This window comes from Sorex fumeus, unplaced genomic scaffold (assembly GCF_029834395.1).
Source record: "Sorex fumeus unplaced genomic scaffold, SorFum_2.1 ptg000098l, whole genome shotgun sequence".
In the NCBI taxonomy this organism is placed as follows: domain Eukaryota; kingdom Metazoa; phylum Chordata; class Mammalia; order Eulipotyphla; family Soricidae; genus Sorex; species Sorex fumeus.
Genome location: NW_026606155.1, coordinates 80,950,001 through 80,971,926, shown reverse-complemented (window position 1 = coordinate 80,971,926; position 21,926 = coordinate 80,950,001). Strand labels below are relative to the sequence as shown.

Sequence of the window (21,926 nt, the reverse complement as noted above, 5' to 3'; positions counted from 1 at the left end):
ACCCATGCACAGCCATGCTGTGGAACTTACTCTCATTTCTTTCTGTGAGGTATATATATTTCTTTTCTTTGTTGAAAAGAAATATATATTTATATATATATTTATTTTCTTTCACAGTTTACCTGTATGCTTTGGGGTGAGGATGGAAGGAATGAACTTTAAAAAAAAAATGTTTTATACTCTTTCCCTATAGAATTCAAAGGAAACAGTTGTTTTAACTATATAATTATTTGGAAATGGATAGTAAGTGATATAAAGTTATAAAGTCACAGATATATAAGACACTATTATATGTAGAGTATCTGTTTAAGTAAAGATGACAACTACTTGGGCCAATTGACAGTATAACTTGCAGGACACTTGCCTTGCATGTGTCGACCTGGGTTGGATCCCCAGCATTCCATGTGATCCCCCAAGCACCACCAGGAGTGATTTCTGAGTGAAGAGCCACCCCTAAGCATTGCAGGGCCTGGCCCCAAACCCTCATCATGACCATCAGAACAAACAAACAAAAAAGAATCTCAACTACCTTCTAAAAACTGGAACCTATGCTTGTTTAATGGAGAATCTTAAAAGAATAATATAGATTTTTATGTAGACCCCAAATGTATGCCAGTGAAAAGTTCACTTTTAATTTCTCAACTATAAGATCCTCAACCACATCTGTGGATTAGCTTCGAAGTTTATTGAGCATTTACTTTGAACAGACATCTAAGCTAGGGACTAGAAATGAGATAAGCCAGATATTTGTCATAGCAATTCATTTTAAAAAGATTCCAGATGCAACTATTAGAGATAATATTCTCATTTTGTCTTAATATTTAAATTCAGCCTGTGTATTGTTTTGTCTGTCAGTGTGCAGTTACCTAGCACCTTTGCCCCTTTGACATATAAGTTTTCAACTCATTAAATAAAGGCAGTTGTGGATATTAGAAATAAGCATTATGAAAACTGGCTAGAGGGGCCAGAGAGTATAGTTGGTAGTGTGCTTGCCTTGCACATGACCCACTTGAGTTCAATATCTAAAACCACGTGTGGTCCCCGGAGCCCTGCCTAGAGTGATCCCTGAGCACAGAACTAGGAGTAATCCCTGAGCCTCACTGGGTATTCCCTGCCCACCCCCTCCCAGAAAAAAAAAAACTGTAGAATTCCCCACCTCCACTAATACCATCATCTGGGGGCTGACCATCTTGTGCATATTGACATCATTTTGACAATTTAGCACCTTTTTTTCTCCCCAGGAGTAGGGATGGGAAACTAGTCTTCTGCTTAGGAATTATAGCACAGCAGTAGGGCGTTTGCTCTGCAAGCCGCCTGCCCGGCCGAGCCAGGTTCAATTCCTCTGCCCCTCTCGGAGAGTCCGGCAAGCTACTGAGAGTGTCTCGCCCGCACAGCAAAACCTGGCAAGCTACCCGTGACGTGTTCGATATGCCAAACACAGTAACAACAAGTCTCAAAATAGATACGTTACTGGGCCCGCTCGAGCAAATCAATGAACAACGGGAGAACAGTGCAAAGACAAACTTGCAGAATGCCCTCCAAATTAAGTTTGCTTTCTTTATGTATTTGGCTCTGATAGATCAAAAGCAAGTCAGGTAAGCAGGGCTTATTGAGTCTCTTACCCAGGTAGTGATATGTTTGGAGGCTTTGATGTCCTCTGGTCACGAGGCCCCTGAGCTGTTGAGAGAAATCCAATTCCGTTGACTCTCTGTGGCTGGCCTAGCCCTTCCAGTGTTCAAAAAAAGAAAGGAAAGGTCCCTGCTCCTCCTTGTCTCTTTCCTTTATTGTACGGTTTGCTTTGTTTGTTTGATTTTAAAACTGCCATTATGTGAAAGTGTTGCAAGTATAAATAATTGAGAAGATAACTCTGTAGGGAAACCACTTTTGCTGCCTTTGTGCAGAGGCAGCTCATTATGGCTCTGAGCTGCAGCATTCCATAAGAGCAATTATGCAACATCAGTGTGTCATGGATATTAACCGAGGGGAGTAGATAAGAGACGGGAAAATAATTTTGTAACTTATTTAATTAAATTTATTTGGTTTTTCAAATAGTTCCTCTAGTGTCTAATTTACCCAACCACTCCATGGTTGCCGAGGTCTTCGCAGATCTGGTATTCAGCGTTTGTTTTTTTGGCATTCCTCCTCTTTTCAGTATGGACCTAAAATGTATTTATATTGGGGTTTAATTTCCACCCAAGGAGAGGTTACCCATGAAAATGGAACCATAATTTGGTCATGAGGCTGTTATTCCCCCCTAGGGCTTCTATAGCCAGTTAATATATGTTAATACAGCAACGTGAACAGAAGGTTAAATAAGTGGGTCAGGCTCGGAACGGGTCTTGTGCTGCTTACTTCTGCTTAAACGGAAGGAAAAGCCCATAATGGCGCTTACCTGACTTTCACCCCCATCATTTTAAGAATTGCTTTGCCAATCCTTCACAGCAAATAGTAATTTTAAGTGGACCAAAACAGAGCTCAGGGTGTTTGCGCTCCATGGTAATGATAGAGTAGCCGTGCTCCCTGGAGTCAATAAGCCCAACAATTGAGTCATTTTTGCCTCCTGTGAGTGAATCATGGCTGTTAGCCTGAATGACAGGATTGCTTATAGTACCAAAGCCCTTCACCAGGCTGACCTCATCCCGGGACAGAGAGGATCAGAGGGCAGGCAGGTGGTGTTTAACACAGTTATAAGTAAAAGCTGATTTGGTACTTGTACACTCTGTAAACAGAAAGGAGAATTGGTGTGTGAAGTGCGGGGGTGGGTGGAAGCTCTGATGTACTTTATCCAAAGCAGCACTTCTCCTTTCCTTGTCTCTTTCATAGTATTTCTTCTTCCCCTATTCCTTCTATGCCCTTGTCTTGAATCCATCTCTCCTCACCATTGCCTACCCTGCCTACCTGTAAGCCTCCAGCACAGGTAATAGATATGCTGAAGTTTGATCATGAGTTTGCATTAATGAAAGGGCCAGAGGATTTACCAGAAGAAATGTTTCTTACAGTTAATTTTTTCTTCAGCTTCTCATAGTGATGCTGATGTAAAAAATTTAGACATAGATAGCAAAGTAACCCATGGCCGGTTTTGCTTGGGTTTGGGGTTTTATTGAATGGGAAATAAGAGAAAAGTAGGAAAAAGGCAAGATTAAAGAAAATGACCCAGCCAAAAACCATTTCTTAGTGATCAGGGTGCCTTAGAGATAGGAAAGTGCTAAAGAGTATTTTCAGACATTCTGTTTTGGGAGGCCCCAGTTCCATGGGATCATCACATTTTATCATAAGGTTGGTTGGGAGGGGGGCGGGGTAGGGTTATGAACTAGATATCAAGCATGAGCTCTGCAAATGGTTCTCCCTGAGTCAAATACTTTTCTCTTAAGAAAGAAGAAGCTGAGAATCCTATTTTGAAGTTGATAAATTACCTGAAATACAACTCGGTGAGCTTGAGTGATAGTACAGGGGGTAGGGCATTTGCCTGGCACAGAGCTGACTGAAGTTTGATCCCTGGCCCTCCATGTGGTCCCCAGGCCTGCCAGGAGTGAGTGCTGAGCCATGTGTAAGCCTTGAGCACAACCAGGTGTGACACAAAAACCAAATATAAACACACACACATATTTTGGCTCAAAATCAGACTGTTGCTTTTTTTTCCCCTCCAAATCCTTGAAACCCTAATATGCCTCAAAATTTTAGTAGCTAAGATTAATTTGTAGTACCTTTTTAGAAATACATAATATATTTTAATAAAAACTGAGATAAGAAAGAAAAGTATCTCTACTTTGACTTAATGTTGTTCCTCTATACTTCCTGTAAGTCCCATCCTTATTTTGGAGAAATACCTACTTACACTTTTGTCCTTCAAAGCATATTTTGTGGAAAACTTCCTTAGAAAAATTTAATGAAAAAAAAAAGCAATGAAAGTTCATTTCCCATACCACCCCCCAAAAGAGTGCTAGAGTCAAACCCAGTTCTACCACTGAAACTTACTCTGTCTCCATCACCCAAGTCTTTCTGTTCACTTGCTGCTCATTATTCCTCTCTAGGTACCACCTCCCTTCAGACACACACAACACCTCCTTGACCTCAGTTTTGATTATTCTCTACTGATTCTCTCAAATCTTCTGGATTTTTATCTTTCCTCATCACCCCTAGCTATACACCATGATGTTCACTTTGTCAGCTTCAGTCCTTCTCTTCTTCTCTTCATTTCTACATAAAAAATTTGCTTGACATCTTGAAAGCCTAGAAGGATTGACACCTTTAATGTGTCTGCTTTATCTCCTTAGTTGTTTCTGAATACAAAGATAACTAGAAGCCAGAATGATTTCACATCTTAGTTCTATCATACTCTATGACAGGTAATTTCCTCAAGGATACATATTGGTGCCACATGTAGAACAAGGACAGTAAAGTCCCAGAGGGCTCTTTTGGTTTCAGTTATGCATTATTTCCCAGATGAAGCAATCTCATATATAGTCATTTGGTTATATATTCTCCAAACATTTTCTTGAAGGTGTGCTACCTAGTCCCAACATGTAATTAAGAGGAGTCTTGCTCTTTAAGACTAAGTAAGTTGTGATCATGGTGTTGAATAAATGCTATGTTGGACTTCTTAGCTAGGTGCTACTGAGAAAGTACTCCTTACTCAGACTGTGAAACCAAAACAGTTACTTGAAAGAGATGTGCCCTGATAAGAATTTTGAAGAGTATGTCAATGCTTACAGACGAATTAGTGTGTTCCTAGTGAGTTGCGTTTATTCTTATTAATTGCCCTTTACATATATGTATATATGTACATAGTACATATATGTATGTATATAAAACCTGAATCCCAAATAAAAAAATTTCAACAGTTAAAACAATTTCTAAAATAAATTGTTTTTGATAGCAAATAATTACTTTTCAGTGAAAAGGAGCCAATAAAATTACAATTTCTATTTTGAATAGTTAAACCATGTTATAAAATTCTGATAAGGAATGAAATTAAAATATCAAAAATATTTCAAATTTCAGTATAATGTGTTAGCTTCTTTGTTAGAGATCAGTTTTTTGGTGGATGTTGTTATCAAAGGTCGTTGTCTTTATTTCTCTACAAATAATCATGGATGGGAGATCCACTAACTAGCCCTCTACAACTAAACTTTCATTTTATTTATTTATTTTTGACTTTTGGGCCATATCCAACTGTGTGCAGAGCTTACTCCTGACTGTGTGCTCAGGGATCACTCCTGGCAGGACTTGGGCAACCAGAGATTGAACCCTGGTCGACCGGGTGAAAGTCAAGGACCCTGCTAGCTGTACTGTCTCTCCAGCTCCCTAAGGCTAAAATATTTAAGGACTAAAGCAGATATGGTTTGCTAGAACTCTTATCATTTATAAAGATTTATTTTGTGTCTTTTGTGATTATGTAATGATGCTAAAACTTTTGTGGGAAGAATGTCATCACATTGAAAAGGCTGCATGTAATATCAAGAAGTTACAGAATGCTACCTGATTGTCAAATCAAAGTCGGGGCCCTCTGGCCCCTGTAGGCTGCTTGCCTTGTACACAGTCAACCCAGATTTGATCCTCATCACTGTATAAGGTCCCCAGAGTCCCATCAGAAATGATTGCTGGAGATAGATCTAGGTCTGGTCCTGAGCACAGCAGGTGTGGCACCGAAACAAACAAAAACGAGAATAAAATGCATTTAGTTTGTTTTTAAGGTCATTTTATTTGGTATTTGATATGTGAACATCATAAAGGTGAGACTCTCAAGTCATCTATTCATAAACAGACTTCTTTTTCTTTTTGACACAATCAGATGTTTTTGTTTGGTTTGGGGTTTCTTTATTTCAGGGTGGAGGACACACCTAGCTGTGCACTTACTCCTGACTCTGCACTCAGGGATCACTTTTGGTGGATCCCCAGGGACCAGATAGGTGCCTGGGGTCAAATCCTAGTTGGATGTGTGCAAGGCAAGTGACTGACTTGCGGTATTATCTCTCCAGTCCCAGGGATACATTTTAATATTAATTTTATCTGACAGTTGTCGAATATATAACTGTTAGAACTGTAGTTTCTTTAAAGGAACTTTAAAATTTTTCAGATCTTTGATTTTTTTTTCTCCCATTGGCACCTGTACTGGATGCCAATATAAACTGATTAAATAGCATTTGGTTTAAATAGAAAGACTAAAAGTTATATAGATATTTATGGTATTTTGTTTATTGGATCTTTTTCTTAATATTATTTGACTTTCTGTTTTTTTTAATCTCCTTTTTTTCATATTTTGGATTGAAGCCACTCTGAAGTTTAACACCTAGGAGATTTCTCACTTATGGTTCCCTTTAAGAGTGCTAAAATCTCAGCCTCTCAAACAAGAGACCAGGCTCCAATTTAAAGACAGCCATGGTATTGATAAAGGCCCTAAGAATGTTGCTACCTTCCACAAGTGTCTTCTGTCACATCCTTCCTTTTAAACCAGCAGGAGTATTGAAAGAAGGATAAGAGTGTCCATCCAAACACTTTTGGCATGCCAATCTGGCCTTCTGAAGTCTCCCCTGCTGCTTTCAAAAAAAGGAGCTCCACAGACAAATGAAAGGGCCACGGGCACATTCACATGCATAGCACCTTCCCTCCAAACACCAAGTGGCTTTAGATTGTTGGCTGGGCTGGTTTGGATCGAGTTGAAGAATAGAGACTTGAGAGCCATTTGTTTCCGCACCATTTTGGGTGAAGTGCTATATTTTTCACCTTAAAAGCCCATTTAAAAAGAAAAATATGGTTTGAAAGGAGAACACAATTTGGAAGCCATCACATTTAATAGAGTCTCTTTTAAATGTAACACCCTGTCCTATCAGTTCTCTCCTAAATTAGTTGTCACTACCCAGAGAAAACCCACCCTTGATTGTCCTATGCTACTGCTTAAAAATACACAAATATATATATCCATATATAAATATATATGTATTCATGGATCTTATTTTTAAAGCTGATAGATTCCATTATTAAATGTGCCCTGGCTAAGGATGGCCTGTAACCCAAGTTGGGTGGCATTATAAAGTGACAGTTACGGTATTGCCATCTGCTTTTAAATCTAGCCACAAAAATGAATTAAAAGGAAAAAGTAAACTAAATCAAATAGAGATAAGGCCATGACTGAAACGGTTTTACCACCCATTTGACCTCACCAACCATCATTAACTCAAGGATTTTATAAAATCTGAAATGCTGGGTGGATGAAGAGAAAGTGATTTCTTTTTTGTTTGTTTGTTTGTTTTGTTTTGGGACCACACCTAATTTCAGCTCCATGCTGGGGCTTCACTATCAGGCTTAGGAGACCAGGTGGTGGCCTTCTGCTTTCAAAGAATGTGCTCTAGCCTGTTGAACTATCCCAATAAAGTTGTTTTGTATTTGTTTGTTTTTGTTTGGTTGGTTTTTTTAGAGAGCCAAGAAATTTATAACATTTGCCATTGCAACTCTGGAATATGAATATGGTTTTGATAACCTTTGAGGGGTTTTTTTTTTTTTTGCTTTTTGGGTCACACCCAGCAATGCGCAGGGGTTACTCCTGGTTTATGCACTCAGGAATTACTCCTGGCAGTGCTTGGGGAACCATATGGGATGCTGGGAATCGAACCTGGTTGGGAGCACGTGCAAGGCAAATGCCCTACCTGCTCTGCTATTACTCCAGCCTCCCATTGAGGGTTTTGAAGTGAAGTCACTTCTTTTTTTTCCTTTTTCTTTTCTTTTTTCTTTCTTTTTTTTTTTATGTAGGAGTACTGCTATTTATTCAGCCACTGATTAGCTTATTGAATTGGGCATGAACTCCACCTTACTTTTTTTTCATTTTTTTATAATTTTATTTATTGAATCACCATGAGAGCAGTTACAAAGCTTTCAGGTTTAAGTCTCTGTCATACAATAAAACATCCGTACCTTCACCAGTGCCCATTCTCCACCACCAAAAACCCCATTATACCCCCATCTCACACCCTCCCCCTACCTGTGGGGCAGATGATTTTCACATTACTCTTTACTTTGATTACATTCAATATTTTTGACACTGAGGGCTGGAGCAATAGCACAGTGGGTAGGGCGTTTGCCTTGCACGCGGCCGACCCGGGTTCGATTCCCAGCATCCCATATGGTCCCCCAAGCACCGCCAGGAGTAATTCCTGAGTGCAGAGCCAGGAGTAACCCCTGAGCATCAGTTGGGTGTGACCCCAAAAAAAATAAAATAAAAAATAAAAAACAAAATCAATATTTTGACACCAGACCCACCATTATTATTTGGGATTTTACCCCAACATTCAGATCTACTGAAGAGACAACAGTAGGCAATTTGTTTTCTATTGCTGGTTATGAATGACATATGATGTTGTGTGGCTGCAGTAGTGGCTGCGCGATTTTGAAATTCCGAAATTTTAACAATTAAATCTGGAGGGATTTCTGCAAAAACCTGCTTGGTTCCGAGATTTGTTCCTGAGTCTCTTGGATCATCGCTATTAAGCAGCTTGATCAGGAGCCAGAAAGGCAATTTGTGGGTGATGACTCAGGGTCTCTTTGGGATGGGGAGGAAAGGGCTGTGTCCACCCCCGTCCTGTGAGGCCCCATGTGTCTCGTCACTACCGGCCCAAACCTGACTGTTCAGTGGCTTCTGGTGGATGGCAGCCACTGAGCCGCCAAGGGGGAGCAGATGGAGGAACAGCACCCTTTCCCCCCTGGGGTTGCCTGGCAACAGTGACCTACTGCAAGGTCCGGATGTATTTCTGCCAAAAGCTGCTGGGTTTCAAGATTTGTTTCTGAGTCTCTGGGATCATGCCCATTAATCAGCTTGATCAGGAGCCAGAGAGGCCGTTTGTGGGCGGCAACTTGAGGTCTCATTGGGACGGGAGGAAAGAGCTGACTCCACCCCCATCCCATGAGGCCCCATGTGTCTCATCAATGTGGGCCCAAACCTGAGTGTTCAGTGGCCTCTGGAAGATGTCGGCCACTGGGCCGCCAGGGGGAACAGGCCAAGGCACAAAACCTATTCCCACCTGGGATGGCAGAAACTTTCTCAATTTTCTCCTGCAGGGACTGGACGCATTTCTGCCAAAAGCCATTGGTTTTCGAGATTTGTTTCTGAGTCTCTGGGATCATGGCCATTAAGCAATTCAATCAGGAACCAGAGAGGCCATGCCTCCAATTACATAGCTGAGCCGGAGGTCATTTGTGGGTGTGTCTCCCACATACCTAACTTTTGGCCGTTTAACTTTCTTGGTAAATTTTGCCCGAAGTTTTGGGGTTCTGGCCAGAGGCACAGCAGCAGTTTTGGGGTATCTGGAAGTCTGAAGGCACCATCAGGCTGCTGATGCACTCGCCTCACAGGTACAGATTGACCTGCTGGCGGCACCATACCCCCCTGAAGTGAAGTCACTTCTTTCTGACCTTTCACTCTTCTTTTGTCCTGTATCTTGAATTGTCTTCATCACTTCTCAGACTGCAGGTCGCACTCTTAACTCAAAGGTTCTGTTTGGAAAATTGAGATTGCCTCTCTTTACCATTTCATGCAGAAGAGTTCCTTCTCCATTTCCAGTTTACATCAACTGTGTGCCCTAAGAAAGTAAACATAGATTCTCAGGTTTAACCTCTTAATATTTTAGGGGGCAGAAAGAGGACCTCTCAAGCAGTGTTCAGGCCCAGGATAGGGACAGTCTATCCGGCAATTCTCTGCGAACTGCTTGTATGGTTCAATTCTAGAGCCTGAGGATGCAGCCTTGCAATGCCAGAGATAACCCAATAGCCCAGTGTTGCTGGGGGCCTCCAGGGCTGCAACGGGTGTGATGTGGTACCATCTGGGTTGGCTGCATGCAAGGCATGTGACTTAATGCCTGTCTGTCTCTCTAGCCTCACTTAACTAACTTTTAAGCTCTATTTCTTCTTTACTATGTAACCGTAATTGCTCAGCAGTATCCCCAAGGCTAAGATCCCATTTCTTTTTTCATTTCTACTGCCTAATCTGAGTTTACTTTATTTCTCTCTTCCGCTTGGCTTATACAACAACTCAGGCGCATGTTTTGTTTTATCATTCAGCGACTCAGGAAATTCAAGGATTCAGTTTGTCCTCAAAAATCTTTCACAAATGGAGGAAATGAGACAGAATGGTCAAAAGGTATAAATTTTAAGTAAGAAGATGAAAATGGTCTGGAATCTAATGCACAGAATTGTGATTACAGTTAGAAATCTGAATTATATACTTGAAACTTGCTACAAAGTTTAGATCTTCATAGCTTCTACCACAAACACACACACAAAAAAAACTAATAATCAACAAATAAATGGGGGGAGAGTGGAGTGGGGAAATGACCCAAAGGGCTGGAGCACATGTTTTGCATGCCAGAGGCCCAAAATTAATCCCCAGTGCCACTTTGTATTCTGAGCACCGCCAAAGCCAGGAAGAGCCCCTGAGAGGTAGAATAGATGCCTTATACATGTGAGGCCATGGGTTAGCTTCCTGGCATTACAACAATAAATTAAAAAAGAAAAAGAAATGGTAGTTGTGTGATGTGATATGTGATGAAGATGTTAGCTAATGATTCTGCGATAATTTTGCAGAATATAAGTGAATCAAATCAATGTGCTATATACCTTACACTTACTTGTTGCTATATGTTAATTATATTTCAGTAAAGCTGGAGAAAACAAAAAAGGGCCTCTGTCACTTGTCTGTTAACTGTTTCCATACTTTTACAATTAAGCCCAGGAGTCAGTGTAGATGCAGGTCTGTCACCTATCTTGGCACAGAGTGGGTCCTCATCCACCTTAGTGTCTTGTCTACACTAAGTCCTTATTATCTTCCTTTCCAGGTTTTTATGCTCCTTTAATCTGGCTCATATTTTTTCCTCTAAAATTTAGTGATTCAGGGCTAAAGAGAGCATAGTAGGTAAGGCTCTTGCCTTGCACGCGGCTAACCTGGATTTAATCTCCAGCATCCTCTCTGACTCCCTGAACACTGACAAGACTAATTCCTGAGTACAGACCCAAGTGTAACCCCTCTCAAAAACAAAAATAAAATTCTCTGATTAATCCATATCTGACTTTTTTTGGGAGGGGACCACATCCAGCTGTGCTCAGGTTTATTCCTGGCTCTGTGCTTAGGGATCACTGTTGGTGAACTCTGGAACTCTATAATGCTGGAGATTCAACTGGGGTCAACTTCCTGCAACTTACTATCTCTGGCCTTCCATCTGACTTTTTTAATTAACAAAAACATAGGATAAAGCAGAAAATGTAACAGAAAATTCTCTATTTTTCTTGAAAAATGAGAAAGGGGAGAAAGAGAGCAAACAGTAGAACTTGATCTCATGGACTAGAAGCAAGGAATTTTAGCAAGGAATTTTTAGCAAGTGGTCTTTTCTTTTTGTTTGTTTGTTTGTGAGGATGAGGTACAATTGAAACAATTCAACAGTTCTTTTGTTTGTTTGTTTGTGGTAGTGCTCAGGGCTTACACCTGGCTTTGTGCTCAAGAATTACTTCCAGGGATCCAGATGTAGCACCAGAGATCAAACCCTGATTGGCCTCATGCAAGGCCTGTAGGTCTTTTCTCTTTTTAAGCATCCCACCTATATAAACAGCTTAGTGTTGATAATTTTCTCAATTTTATCTCTGTACGTGTGTGTTGTGTGTGTGTGTCTGTGTGTTAACCTCTAAATTTGTTGTCTGGTGGTGGATAGATAACAGATTGAAGTATAGGGACAGACACACATACATTTATGTATGTGGATGTATTATGTATGTGTGTTTATGGATAAGCACATAAATGCATATGGCTGATGACTTCTCACAGTTTATCTCAAGGCCACATTGTTTTGTGTTCCATTTGAATGACAGAATATCTTTAGCCTGGCATATTTGTCCAGTGAAAAGAGGATGATGCATTTGAACCCAGTTTAAATCTTCGCAAAACAATGCATAGTACTTATGTAGATTTGGTTGATTTTTTTTTCTTTATGTATCACTCAGGACGTCTGTGTCAGTATAAATCAGTGGTAATGAAATCAGCATCATGGCATCTTTGGTACAGCATTTGCTAAATCTTTTATAGATATTTAATTCAGCTCTTAATGATGGATATTTAGACAGTAGAGAAACATTTTGAAGGATGTTTGCTCACAGATTTTTAAAAACTTAGTTCTTTTGTCTCTTTGATTTAAAGAGTGTAATATTATTGGAGAGGAAACAGTTCAAATGTGGTCATCAGAGGTTGTGAACACCAAAAATAGAAACTCACTTAGGGTAAAATTTGCTGTCAGGAGAAACGAAGCATTTTTTCTGAACTCAGGATCGTGGTTCATTCGAGCTTGCTTGTAGATGGTTGCTACAATAAGGCTTCTTTCATACAGGTGTGTTTATGCCCCAGGCTTGCTGGCCACAGTCCATTCCATTTACAGAAGCTGAATTAAACAATAACTACCGCATTGCAAAAAATGGGGGTTGTGGGGGAGAGGGGAGGAGGAAAGGTGAGCGTCAAAGGAGATGCCTGAGAGCTTTGTTAGGGCCAAGAAAAACCCTGTTGCAGTTGTCAGAGCTTGTTGATGTTGCTGGGAACGGCACTTTTTTTTTCTCCTGGATTTTGTGGTTCTGCCTTAGGAAAGAAAGTAAAATAGAACGGAAGAACAAAGTCCTACTCTATAAATCAGCAGCTGCTCCTTGCCAGATCAAAGGAGTGACATTTTTGCTCCTGGACTACTTGTCCACTTGAGGGCTTGACAGGCAGCTAACAGCTGGCCTGCTCAACTGTATGGGAGAATCAGCCTACATCTTCTTCCGAGCAGATGACAAGCTAATCAGAGAGCTATCCATAGCTCAGGACATGTGAGTGCACCTTGATCTCCTCCAACATATCTAATACATAATTGCTGAACAGCTTGGTGCATTTTTGGCAAGATAATGTTTAGGTGGTTTCCACTGGGAAAGTAACGAAGAAATTAATGCTTCAATCAGGGATGAACGTGAAAGCTGAAAAGATGCTTAAATGTGTTGGAATCTTCTCCTCTGAGAAGAAATTTAAATTTGTAAATGATGATTAGTAAATAATGAGAATTGGCTAAAATGTATATAACTGATTACCAACTGACTGGATGATTATTCTAAAGCCCAGTGAGGCTGTGGTACTTGGGTAAATTAATAGGTATTTGAAAGTGGTAATTTTAGAAATGATCGTTCCTGCTTTGCATGTTGAATAAAGTTGTAGATATGGCCTCTGTGTCTGAAAAAAGTTTGTTTTCAGCAGCACTTTAAGGTGTGCAGGAATACAGATCTGGAATTTTAATATCAGTAGTAAAACTTTCAAAGTAATTCAGTTTCTAGTTGATTTCCATCAGCAATAAATCACATACAGGATGAGGTAATATACTACAACTTATGTCTATTGACTTAGTATTTTATCTTTAAGAGGATAGATCCTAGATATGAATAGCTAAGGAAGTTTGTGTGTTTTCTCCTCCCTAGTTTTCAAATAGCTTTGAAAGATCACTTTTATAGTACATGATAAATAGCCACATATGAATAATCTGATAGCATTCTGGAAGAGTAACAGTGCTTCAAAATCATAACCTGCTGAGATGTTTTGTTACATGCCATCAGTCTGATTATGCTTTCAGAATGTTTATTGTTGTTCAGTACAATAAAGGAAATAAAAGATAATTTCCTGTCCTAGAGGAAATTTCTCCCCAACACTTTTATTTTTTAAATCTCTACTGCTGGTTAAAGAAGATGCCAAATTCTCAGGCTCATCTCTAAAATTCTTTAATTGTAAAAGTAAATAATTTTCTTAAAATTTAAGTAGAAAAAACTTGCATGGAAAATAGAGGAAAGTTACTGTCTTCCACCTGAGATATAATATCACCCCCCAAAAAAAGTTTTATTGGACCAACTCTTCCTTTCTTTAAGAACTACAAAAGGAATAAAATAAATTAAATTTTTGTATACTGTCACCTAAGGCAAGTGATTAAAAGACTGTTTAGATCTAAGCTCTCCAAAGGAAATAGTACCTACATTTTTTCCACTAAAGGTTTCCTTTAAGATTTGATCTTGGGAGCTGCAGAGATACTACAGCAGGGAAGGTGTTTGCCTTGCATGTGGCCAACCCAGGTTGATCCCTCGTACCCCTTAAGGTTCCTTGAGGCCCCACAGGAGTGACCTCTGAGCACAGAGCTAGGTGTAAGCCTGGAATGCTGCCAGTTGTATACTATAAAACAAATAAAAAGACTTGATCTTGGAAAGTTTCTGTTCTTAGGCAGAATACTAGAGCATCTGTTTGGTATATGAGGTGGAGCAGAACCTCTTAATCTTTTTCCTTTCACAACCTTTTTTTGTCAGAGAAACTTTTACATGACTTTCAGTATATAAATTAGATACAAATAAAACATTTACTGACGATAAATCAGTTTATTTTAAACAAGCTTTGTGTCACTGCGTATGTAGTCATAGCCCACAGTTTAAGAAGCTAGGATCCTAGAACTGCTCTAAGCAGTTCTCTGTAACTTAAATTGCCTGTAAAAGTTTCCAGAGAACTAGTACAGCATCTTGGGTGTTTTTCTTGTATATGGTCACCCAAGGTCACCCACTAGGAATGATTCCTGAGCGCAGAGCCAAGAGTAAACCTTGAGCACAGAGCCAGGAGTAAGCCCTGAGCATTGCCAGGTGTGACTCCCCTTCCACACACATACCATTTTTTTTCCCATTGCATAGGTTATCAGGAAATGTTTTAAAATATGTTATCAAATTTAGTAGTGCCAAGACAGACACCACTTTATTTCTGCAGTTATAACAAGCTCACGGTGGCATTGATTGGCAGGTCTATGGAGCATACTTTAAATTGCAAGGATCTGGACAACCATTTCAAAAAAGCTCACCTCGCTACTGGCCCCTGAGTATCTAAAATCCCTATCATGACTTTATATATATTTGGATTAACTTTGATCTCAGAAAGACCCTACCACATGTACATATGCTACCTTATAGGGATAAAACACATTATTACTGTCTTATCAACTCATCATGGATTTCTTTAATAGTCACCCACCTAGTCTTAATTATTACCTATAATAAAGCAAAGTTCTTCAGGAGGGAACTGCATTTTGAGTGTAAGCTAACATTTAATGAACGCTTACAGCGTGCCAGGATTTTAGATACAATACCTCACTTAATCCTCGTAACACTACAGGTCCAACTATTGCCCCAGTTTAGATAGGAAACCCACAGAGGCTTTGGAAGGTGGAATTTATTTGCCAAAAAAATGGCAGATAGTTTGGCTCTATGCGCTTCATCATTTAAAACTCTCTGGAGAAATCTGGGGAAATGGAGCAGTAATTGAGAAGTGCTTACCCAAAGTGAATATTTTAGTGAATGCCTTGTGTGAGCCCTTGTAACATTAGGGAATAATTAGATTTAAAAAAAAAGATGATGGGAAGAACACAGTAGAAGGTCATCAGTAATAAGCAACATTTGCATCCACATATCAATCTACTCCACTACTCAGACATATTGATAAAGCTGCAAATGTTTATCCAGATTGATACCATGTTCTTGTATTGAAAATTGATGAGTATTAGTTCCTGTGTTTTTTGGAATTGGTAAGACAAGTTTAGTATCTATTAAATTGTGAAAGAAGCAGTGACATAGAAAAAGTAATTATAAACTTAGTATGTCCCTTAAATAGCTCGCGGACCTTATCTTTTTACCTTATTTGTTCTGTTGTCTTTGAGAAAAGACCCATTGTCTGGTCACCTGTTCAAAAACTTCTGTTTACAACGTGACTGAATACCATGCGAGGACATTTTCAAAGACATAAGTCAGAACTGCTTAGTAAACTTAAATAAACTTAATTACTTTAATGCATTTTGCTGAGAAAACCCTACTCACAGCCATAACCACAGTACAGAAAAAGAGTTGCTTTATTGTGGGAACCAAGAAGAAACTTTAAATTGATACAAAGCTGATGTGTCTGTGTTGAACCTTCATTGTTCTGAATAACAAACAACCGGTGGCAAGCTTCGAGACTACGTACCCTCATGGCTGGGTCCCAGGGCCGAGGAAGTGGAGACACAGCTTGTTTATTTGTTTGTTTTTTAACAGATCCATAGTCACTAAACTGCTTCTGACACAGCTTCTAAATTGATCTGATCTCCCTTCAACACTTCTGCCTCATTCCTTGACAAAAGCAGTTCCTGCAAAAGCCTCCATTCGTGGCATTTTGGTGCCTCCTTGGTGTTTAGGGCTGGCGGCTTTCCAGGTGACTGCACGGAGTCCAGAACTTTCTAACAGAAGGAATGCTGTTGAAAGGCGTTGGTTCCCAGGTGTGGCATGAAGTTAGTGAACCAGAAAGAAGGGATTTATCAGCCATTTAAAAGGGAGGAGGGGAGGAGGGAAGAAAGAAAGGAAAAGAAATCAACCAACAATCAGGAACGACACCTAAGCCTACTTCTATCAATCTGAAATATGCTTTGGAGTGAAAGCCTTTAAAGGATAAATCACGATGGTCAGATTTCAGTTGTAGAAAAGTATGTAAAGCTGAAAGGTTTGGCTCTTCTGTGAGGGGCTGAAGTAGGAATGTGGAGGGTCTGGGGGGGACGTCTTTCCAGCAAGGCAGCAAAATGAGATTTCAGTGATATTTTGCTATTGGGGGGCACTTGTTTGTTTTCACATGGTCTTTTTTAAAAAATTCATCTCCAAGTTGACTCAGAGAAAGACCTCCTGTTTCTTGGAAAGCCATTGAATTCATTTCTATAATTAAATTATTTTACAGCTAACAGCCATAGTATGTATATTTTTAAGGATCACACATACTAACGCATTTTCTATTTTAGTAAAATTTACTGAGAAAGTAGATAGTCTTAGTAGATAACTCTCCAGAGCTTTTATGTGAGTCTGGATACTAACTTTGTGTTCAATACAAATCAATGGACCCAGAGCACTTTAGGGTACTCATTCCCTCAAGAGTCACTAATGGAATTATCTCTGACCATTAAAAAAAAGTCACAATGAGGCTAATGAAATTTTTTTTTAATGTGAAATCTGGATAGGGTTTACTAGGACATTTTATTTATGGCTTTATACCCTATATGGCATGTTTTTTTCCCTGCAGTTGTACAAACCTCAGAATGTTTTTAAAAGCTATTTAATATCTAAGAAGGCTTTGAAATTTTGAGTTAGAGTGTTTGTACCAATAGGAAAGTATATTATATGTCCTCAACTTTGAAATCATTCTGGGATGACATTAAAACTTAGGGAATTTTTTAATATCAGATACAGATAAAAAAAACCTAACAGTCTTTGGATTGGAAATAACTTGTAGGGGTTTTCATTAAAGTTGGGTGCAGCTTGCTGCATTTTGGTTAGTTGGATGTCTTCAGCAATTTTTCAAATGTTTTGGGTTTGGCAAAGTCCAAAATGTTTTTGCCAAGACCCTCTTTTCCCCTTATTTTTTAAACCCGTGTGAAATTCAAGGATAACTTAATCCATATGTGTCTGATTCATTTACACTTAACTCATCAAAATGTTATTTTGTGAGACCCATTTAATATCCAAGAAACCTTTTGAGCCATTTTTAAGACAAGTCTTTTGTCTTTGAACCAGTGAGTTGCATTTTTCCATATGAATGGGGCAGGGACCTTGAAAGAGTGAAGATCAGTTGGTTTTCAACCTCCACTTTTCAAATTTTAAGTAATTTCAAAACTGATGTTCTGTTTACCTCTTGAAGCACTGAATACCGTCATTTTAAAATAAAGATCAAGGGAAGTGGGGGAAAAAATGAACCTTGTAATTTGGGGGAAATACCACACAGAGAAATTTCATTTAAAGAATAGTAAAGAAAAAATAATTCCTGATTTTTCTCATCTAAAAGTAACTGGCTCCAGTTTGTATCCACTGATCTATTTTCCAAGTTCATCCAGTACAGTGGGATTTATTTTTTTAATATTCAGTGTCCTTACAGTGACGTCTTTGCTTATTTCAGTAATATCACTGATGATGTTTATAATATAGATCAGGGAAACTGTCAATTGATAGCAGTTGTGTGTTAAGAAATTTTGGAAAACCTGAAGCCCATGTGTTTTTAAAATTCTGTGTGATTTAAAAGAATGTGGTAGAATTGCAGATCTTGCAAGTTATAGCACTAATGATCAAAAACCTTGTTTCAGAACAAAAAATCCAGAAAGGCTAAAGCAGAGTTCCAGTAGTTTAAAAAAAAAAAAAAGCGAGATCTCTGACCCTTTGTAAAAGGATCTCCTGAGACCTTCAGTGGCATCAACTGTGTATTTGTTTAGTAGAACTTTCTGAGGCCATCACCATAACTGCTAGTGAACATCCAGGCCATGCCATGGTAACTAGTTGAAAATGTAATGCTGGAGTGACATTTCCAAGTTCAGCGCTTCTCTAAAGACCTGCTAGCACACAGGATGCTTTTTTTAATGTTCTGCATTGTTGTGTGTCCCCCATTGAACCACCTTTTGAGTGGACCCCGTTTTTTACTAATGTAAACATTCTGACGAGTATCCAAAGAAATGACCTTTGAATGAACCTCTAACCTTCCCCGTAATTATTTGTTTGAAGACAGTGTGGAGTTCTCCTGCTGAGAACTAAGAACCATGATGCCTTGCAGCTCTGTGAGTAAGGGAGTGTTTGGGAGAACTAGAGAGAAAGACATAAATAAGGGAACAACCTCCAGATGTAAATAATAAAAGAGTAAAAGGGTGAAATTAAAAAGGGAAAAAATAGCAATTCGTTTTACCTAAAGACTTGGCCTATAGGAAAAAAAACAAAGCCAGGATTAGTAGCACATAAAAAGGAGGGAGCCCCCTGCCATGTGTCTCCTGCATTAAGAACTTCAAGGAGAGAAAAGGTTTCTCTGCTCTCCTGAGCATCTCCATGGGTCTTACCCTGAGCTGATAGAAAGAGTTCCTGGGGGGTGGAAATCTCAGGTCAGGACTCCAAAATCCACTAAACAGGAAGGGAATGAGTGGGTAATCAAGTCTCTTTTCTGATTTGAGGGATTCTTCTGGAAAACTGGGTGATCTGGCCTGATATTCGCCAGCCAAAGTTAAGGTGGCCGACCCGAGTTCGATTCCTCCGCCCCTCTCGGAGAGCCCGGCAAGCTACCGAGAGTATTCGATATGCCAGACACAGTAACAACAAAGTCTCCAATGGAGACGTTACTGGGCCCGCTCGAGCAAATCGATGATCAACGGGAGGGCCTTTACCTTTACCTTTACAAAGTTAAGGTGACAGGTGGGAATAAGTAAGAGTTTCTTCTTCTGCTTTCACCTCTCGATGTCTGTGCCTTTCTTCCCTTAACCTGAAGGAGTGTAACATTTTTGACAACCGGGTTTTCCCAGTCATAAGGAACTTCCTTGTTGTGCAAACAAACACCACATACAAGAGACTCCTTTGCTTTTCCTGCAGCTATTATTCTTCTGCCTAATTGTATTCCCCCTTTGAGTGGTCACCAGAGGCCTGAGTTTGGGCTGCTGTCCTCAGAAGGGATCTCAACTAGGGGCTTTGATATCAGGGAACACACAGCTGCCAACACACACTAGAATTTTTCTGGCTAATTTCAAAGAATGAGTTTTCAGTTCCTGCCTGTGGCCCCATGCGGATTCATTAATCATTAAGTCTCCCTCCACTTAAGATTTGAAACTGGAAATACTGAGAAATGATAAAAAATGGGTGTCTTACTAAGGGCTGGCTTACACACACACACACACACACACACACACACACACACACACACACAAACACACACACACACACATCTCCACCCCCCAGTGCTCAGCCACTGAGTCTTGTGAATCAGCTCAGATGTGTGGGGAACGCACATCATTAAATGCACAAGGACAAGGGTAACTCGCAAATGGTAGAAAATTGTTGTGTTTTTATTAAATTTGGTGAAATAAAGGAGATTTCTTATCATCTTACTCTGTTTGTACATGAATATTTGATGGGCATTATTAAACATTAAAGTAACATGAAGTAGGCACTTATTTTTGGATTTCCAGCAAAATTAGATCCAGGCTTCTAGACGAAATAACTGCTTCTCCTTTACATTCCTGTGATTCAGCCACCACCTGATTTGAAAACGTTTCTTGGACTCTAATATCAACCATGTGTACCTGAAGCTCTGTCTTTCTAGTGGGTTGAAAGGTGGCTGGGTTTATGGTTGGCAGTTACCTTATCCCTGCCCTGGGTGTCCCAGCTTAGACTGGAAAGGCCGCCCCCAGCTGGCACTGACCTCTACATGACCCCTAACTTTACAGGCTTAAACTGCAGGAGTTGCCGAAGAGCAGAAGTCTTTCTGGCCAGCACTTATTACTGCTGTGTTGGTGATAAAACTTCAGACAGCCTAATTGATGGCTTTACTGACCTAACAATACCTTGTGAAAGCAGAGTGCCAGAGCCTGGTCTCCATTTATGACCAGCTGCAAGGGAACGCTGGGTCTCCCTATGATGGGGACTTGAGGAAAATGGGGGGAAATCTCCAGCCGGTGAACTTTAACCAGATTTCACCTCCAAGAAACAGAAGCACAATTGCAATCCACAAACCTTTCTCTGGGAAAACTTGTTTCTTCTTTCTTTCCTTTCTGAGCAAGCCAGGTTAGAGTTGGTTAGGAAATCATGGAGATGACCCAGTCAATTGCTTTTCAATGCCGAGAGGGAAAGTTGCTTTTGAATTTAAAAGATCATTTTCAATTGATGTTTCTACCGAGATGCATTCTCTGCCACGTTTGTGCAAAAGTATTCAGAGAGCACAGAAATGGCACATAATGACGGGACTTCTCTGTTCTGTTTCAGGTTTATTAATGCCAGAAGAAGAATAGTACAGCCCATGATTGACCAGTCAAATCGAGCAGGCAAGTTCCAACGAGTATCTATATTCACATCCCACAGGCACAAATCCTCATCAAGTTATACTTCAGAAGTTTCATCACCTGGTAAATGAATGCTTCCATCAGGCATTCTGGGAGATTTTTTTTTAATGTCCCCAGAATTCCACTCTAGGAAGCAACTTCACTAATTGGTGCTAATTGGAGATTTCCCACCCTGAATCTACTGAAACTGCTTTTTATTTTCTTTCTGAATTGGTAATTGGGCACACGTATTAGTGCCACAAGCAGTTAGTTTGACTGTGAGCTCTGGAATTACTCATTGCTTGTCTGCATCCAATCATTAGCACACTCTCATTTTCTTATTACCCACAATCCCTTGCTGCATGTGTTGCTTTCACTCCTGTCGCATCCCCTGTTAAACTCATTGTAACCATTCATTTGCTTTGACTATTCATAATATTCTATTAAAGCCTGACGAGCTGCAATGCCAGAATAATTTTTTATTAAAAGATTATTACCTTTGTTTAAAATGCTTCCCATCCATCCCACAAAAATACGCGTGGATTTTTCTCATAGTATCTCTCAGTTTCTCTAAAGCAGTTACTATAGGGGATCATTAAAACCATACTGGCATATTCCTAAACATTCCACTCTGAAAGGGAAATATGTCTTGGTTTACTGAAAAGTTGTAATGTCCTATAAAAACATTTAAGCGGAGTTAAAAACCTGTCCATGTGATGATGACTTTCTCACTACCAAGAGTGTCAGACTTGATGGGGATTTAAACTGTGGCCTCTGTTTTAAAAAGTTAAGAAAATTAATCACCCTTTGGCAGGATATCCCCAATTATACTAAAATACTGTTCCACTGTGGACAGTGGGGCTCTGTTGGAGAAGAACAGAAAAGCAGTTGAAATATTATGTTTACCATGTTTACATTTTCTGTGGTGCAGGTGAAAAAAAGCACAAATGTTTGACTGAGTCTAGTTAATCTTGTAAAGTTGTGCTACAACTTCAAATATTTGGGGATGATGTAAAAATGTCTTATGAACCTACCAGAGCTCAGATTCACAAAAACCTACCTAACAAG

General features: G+C 39.7%; 1 protein-coding gene across 7 annotated transcripts in view; it reads left to right on the top strand.

Annotated features, from left to right (window-relative positions):
• Positions 1–21,926, top strand: part of MEIS2 (Meis homeobox 2) — a 234,165-nt gene that overhangs the window by 207,686 nt on the left and 4,553 nt on the right. For all 7 annotated transcript variants that reach the window (XM_056134127.1, XM_056134125.1, XM_056134126.1 and 4 more), the window contains exon 10: positions 20,803–20,861. In XM_056134127.1, coding sequence (XP_055990102.1) covers positions 20,803–20,861 — 59 coding nt within the window. The remainder of the gene's footprint in view (positions 1–20,802; positions 20,862–21,926) is intronic.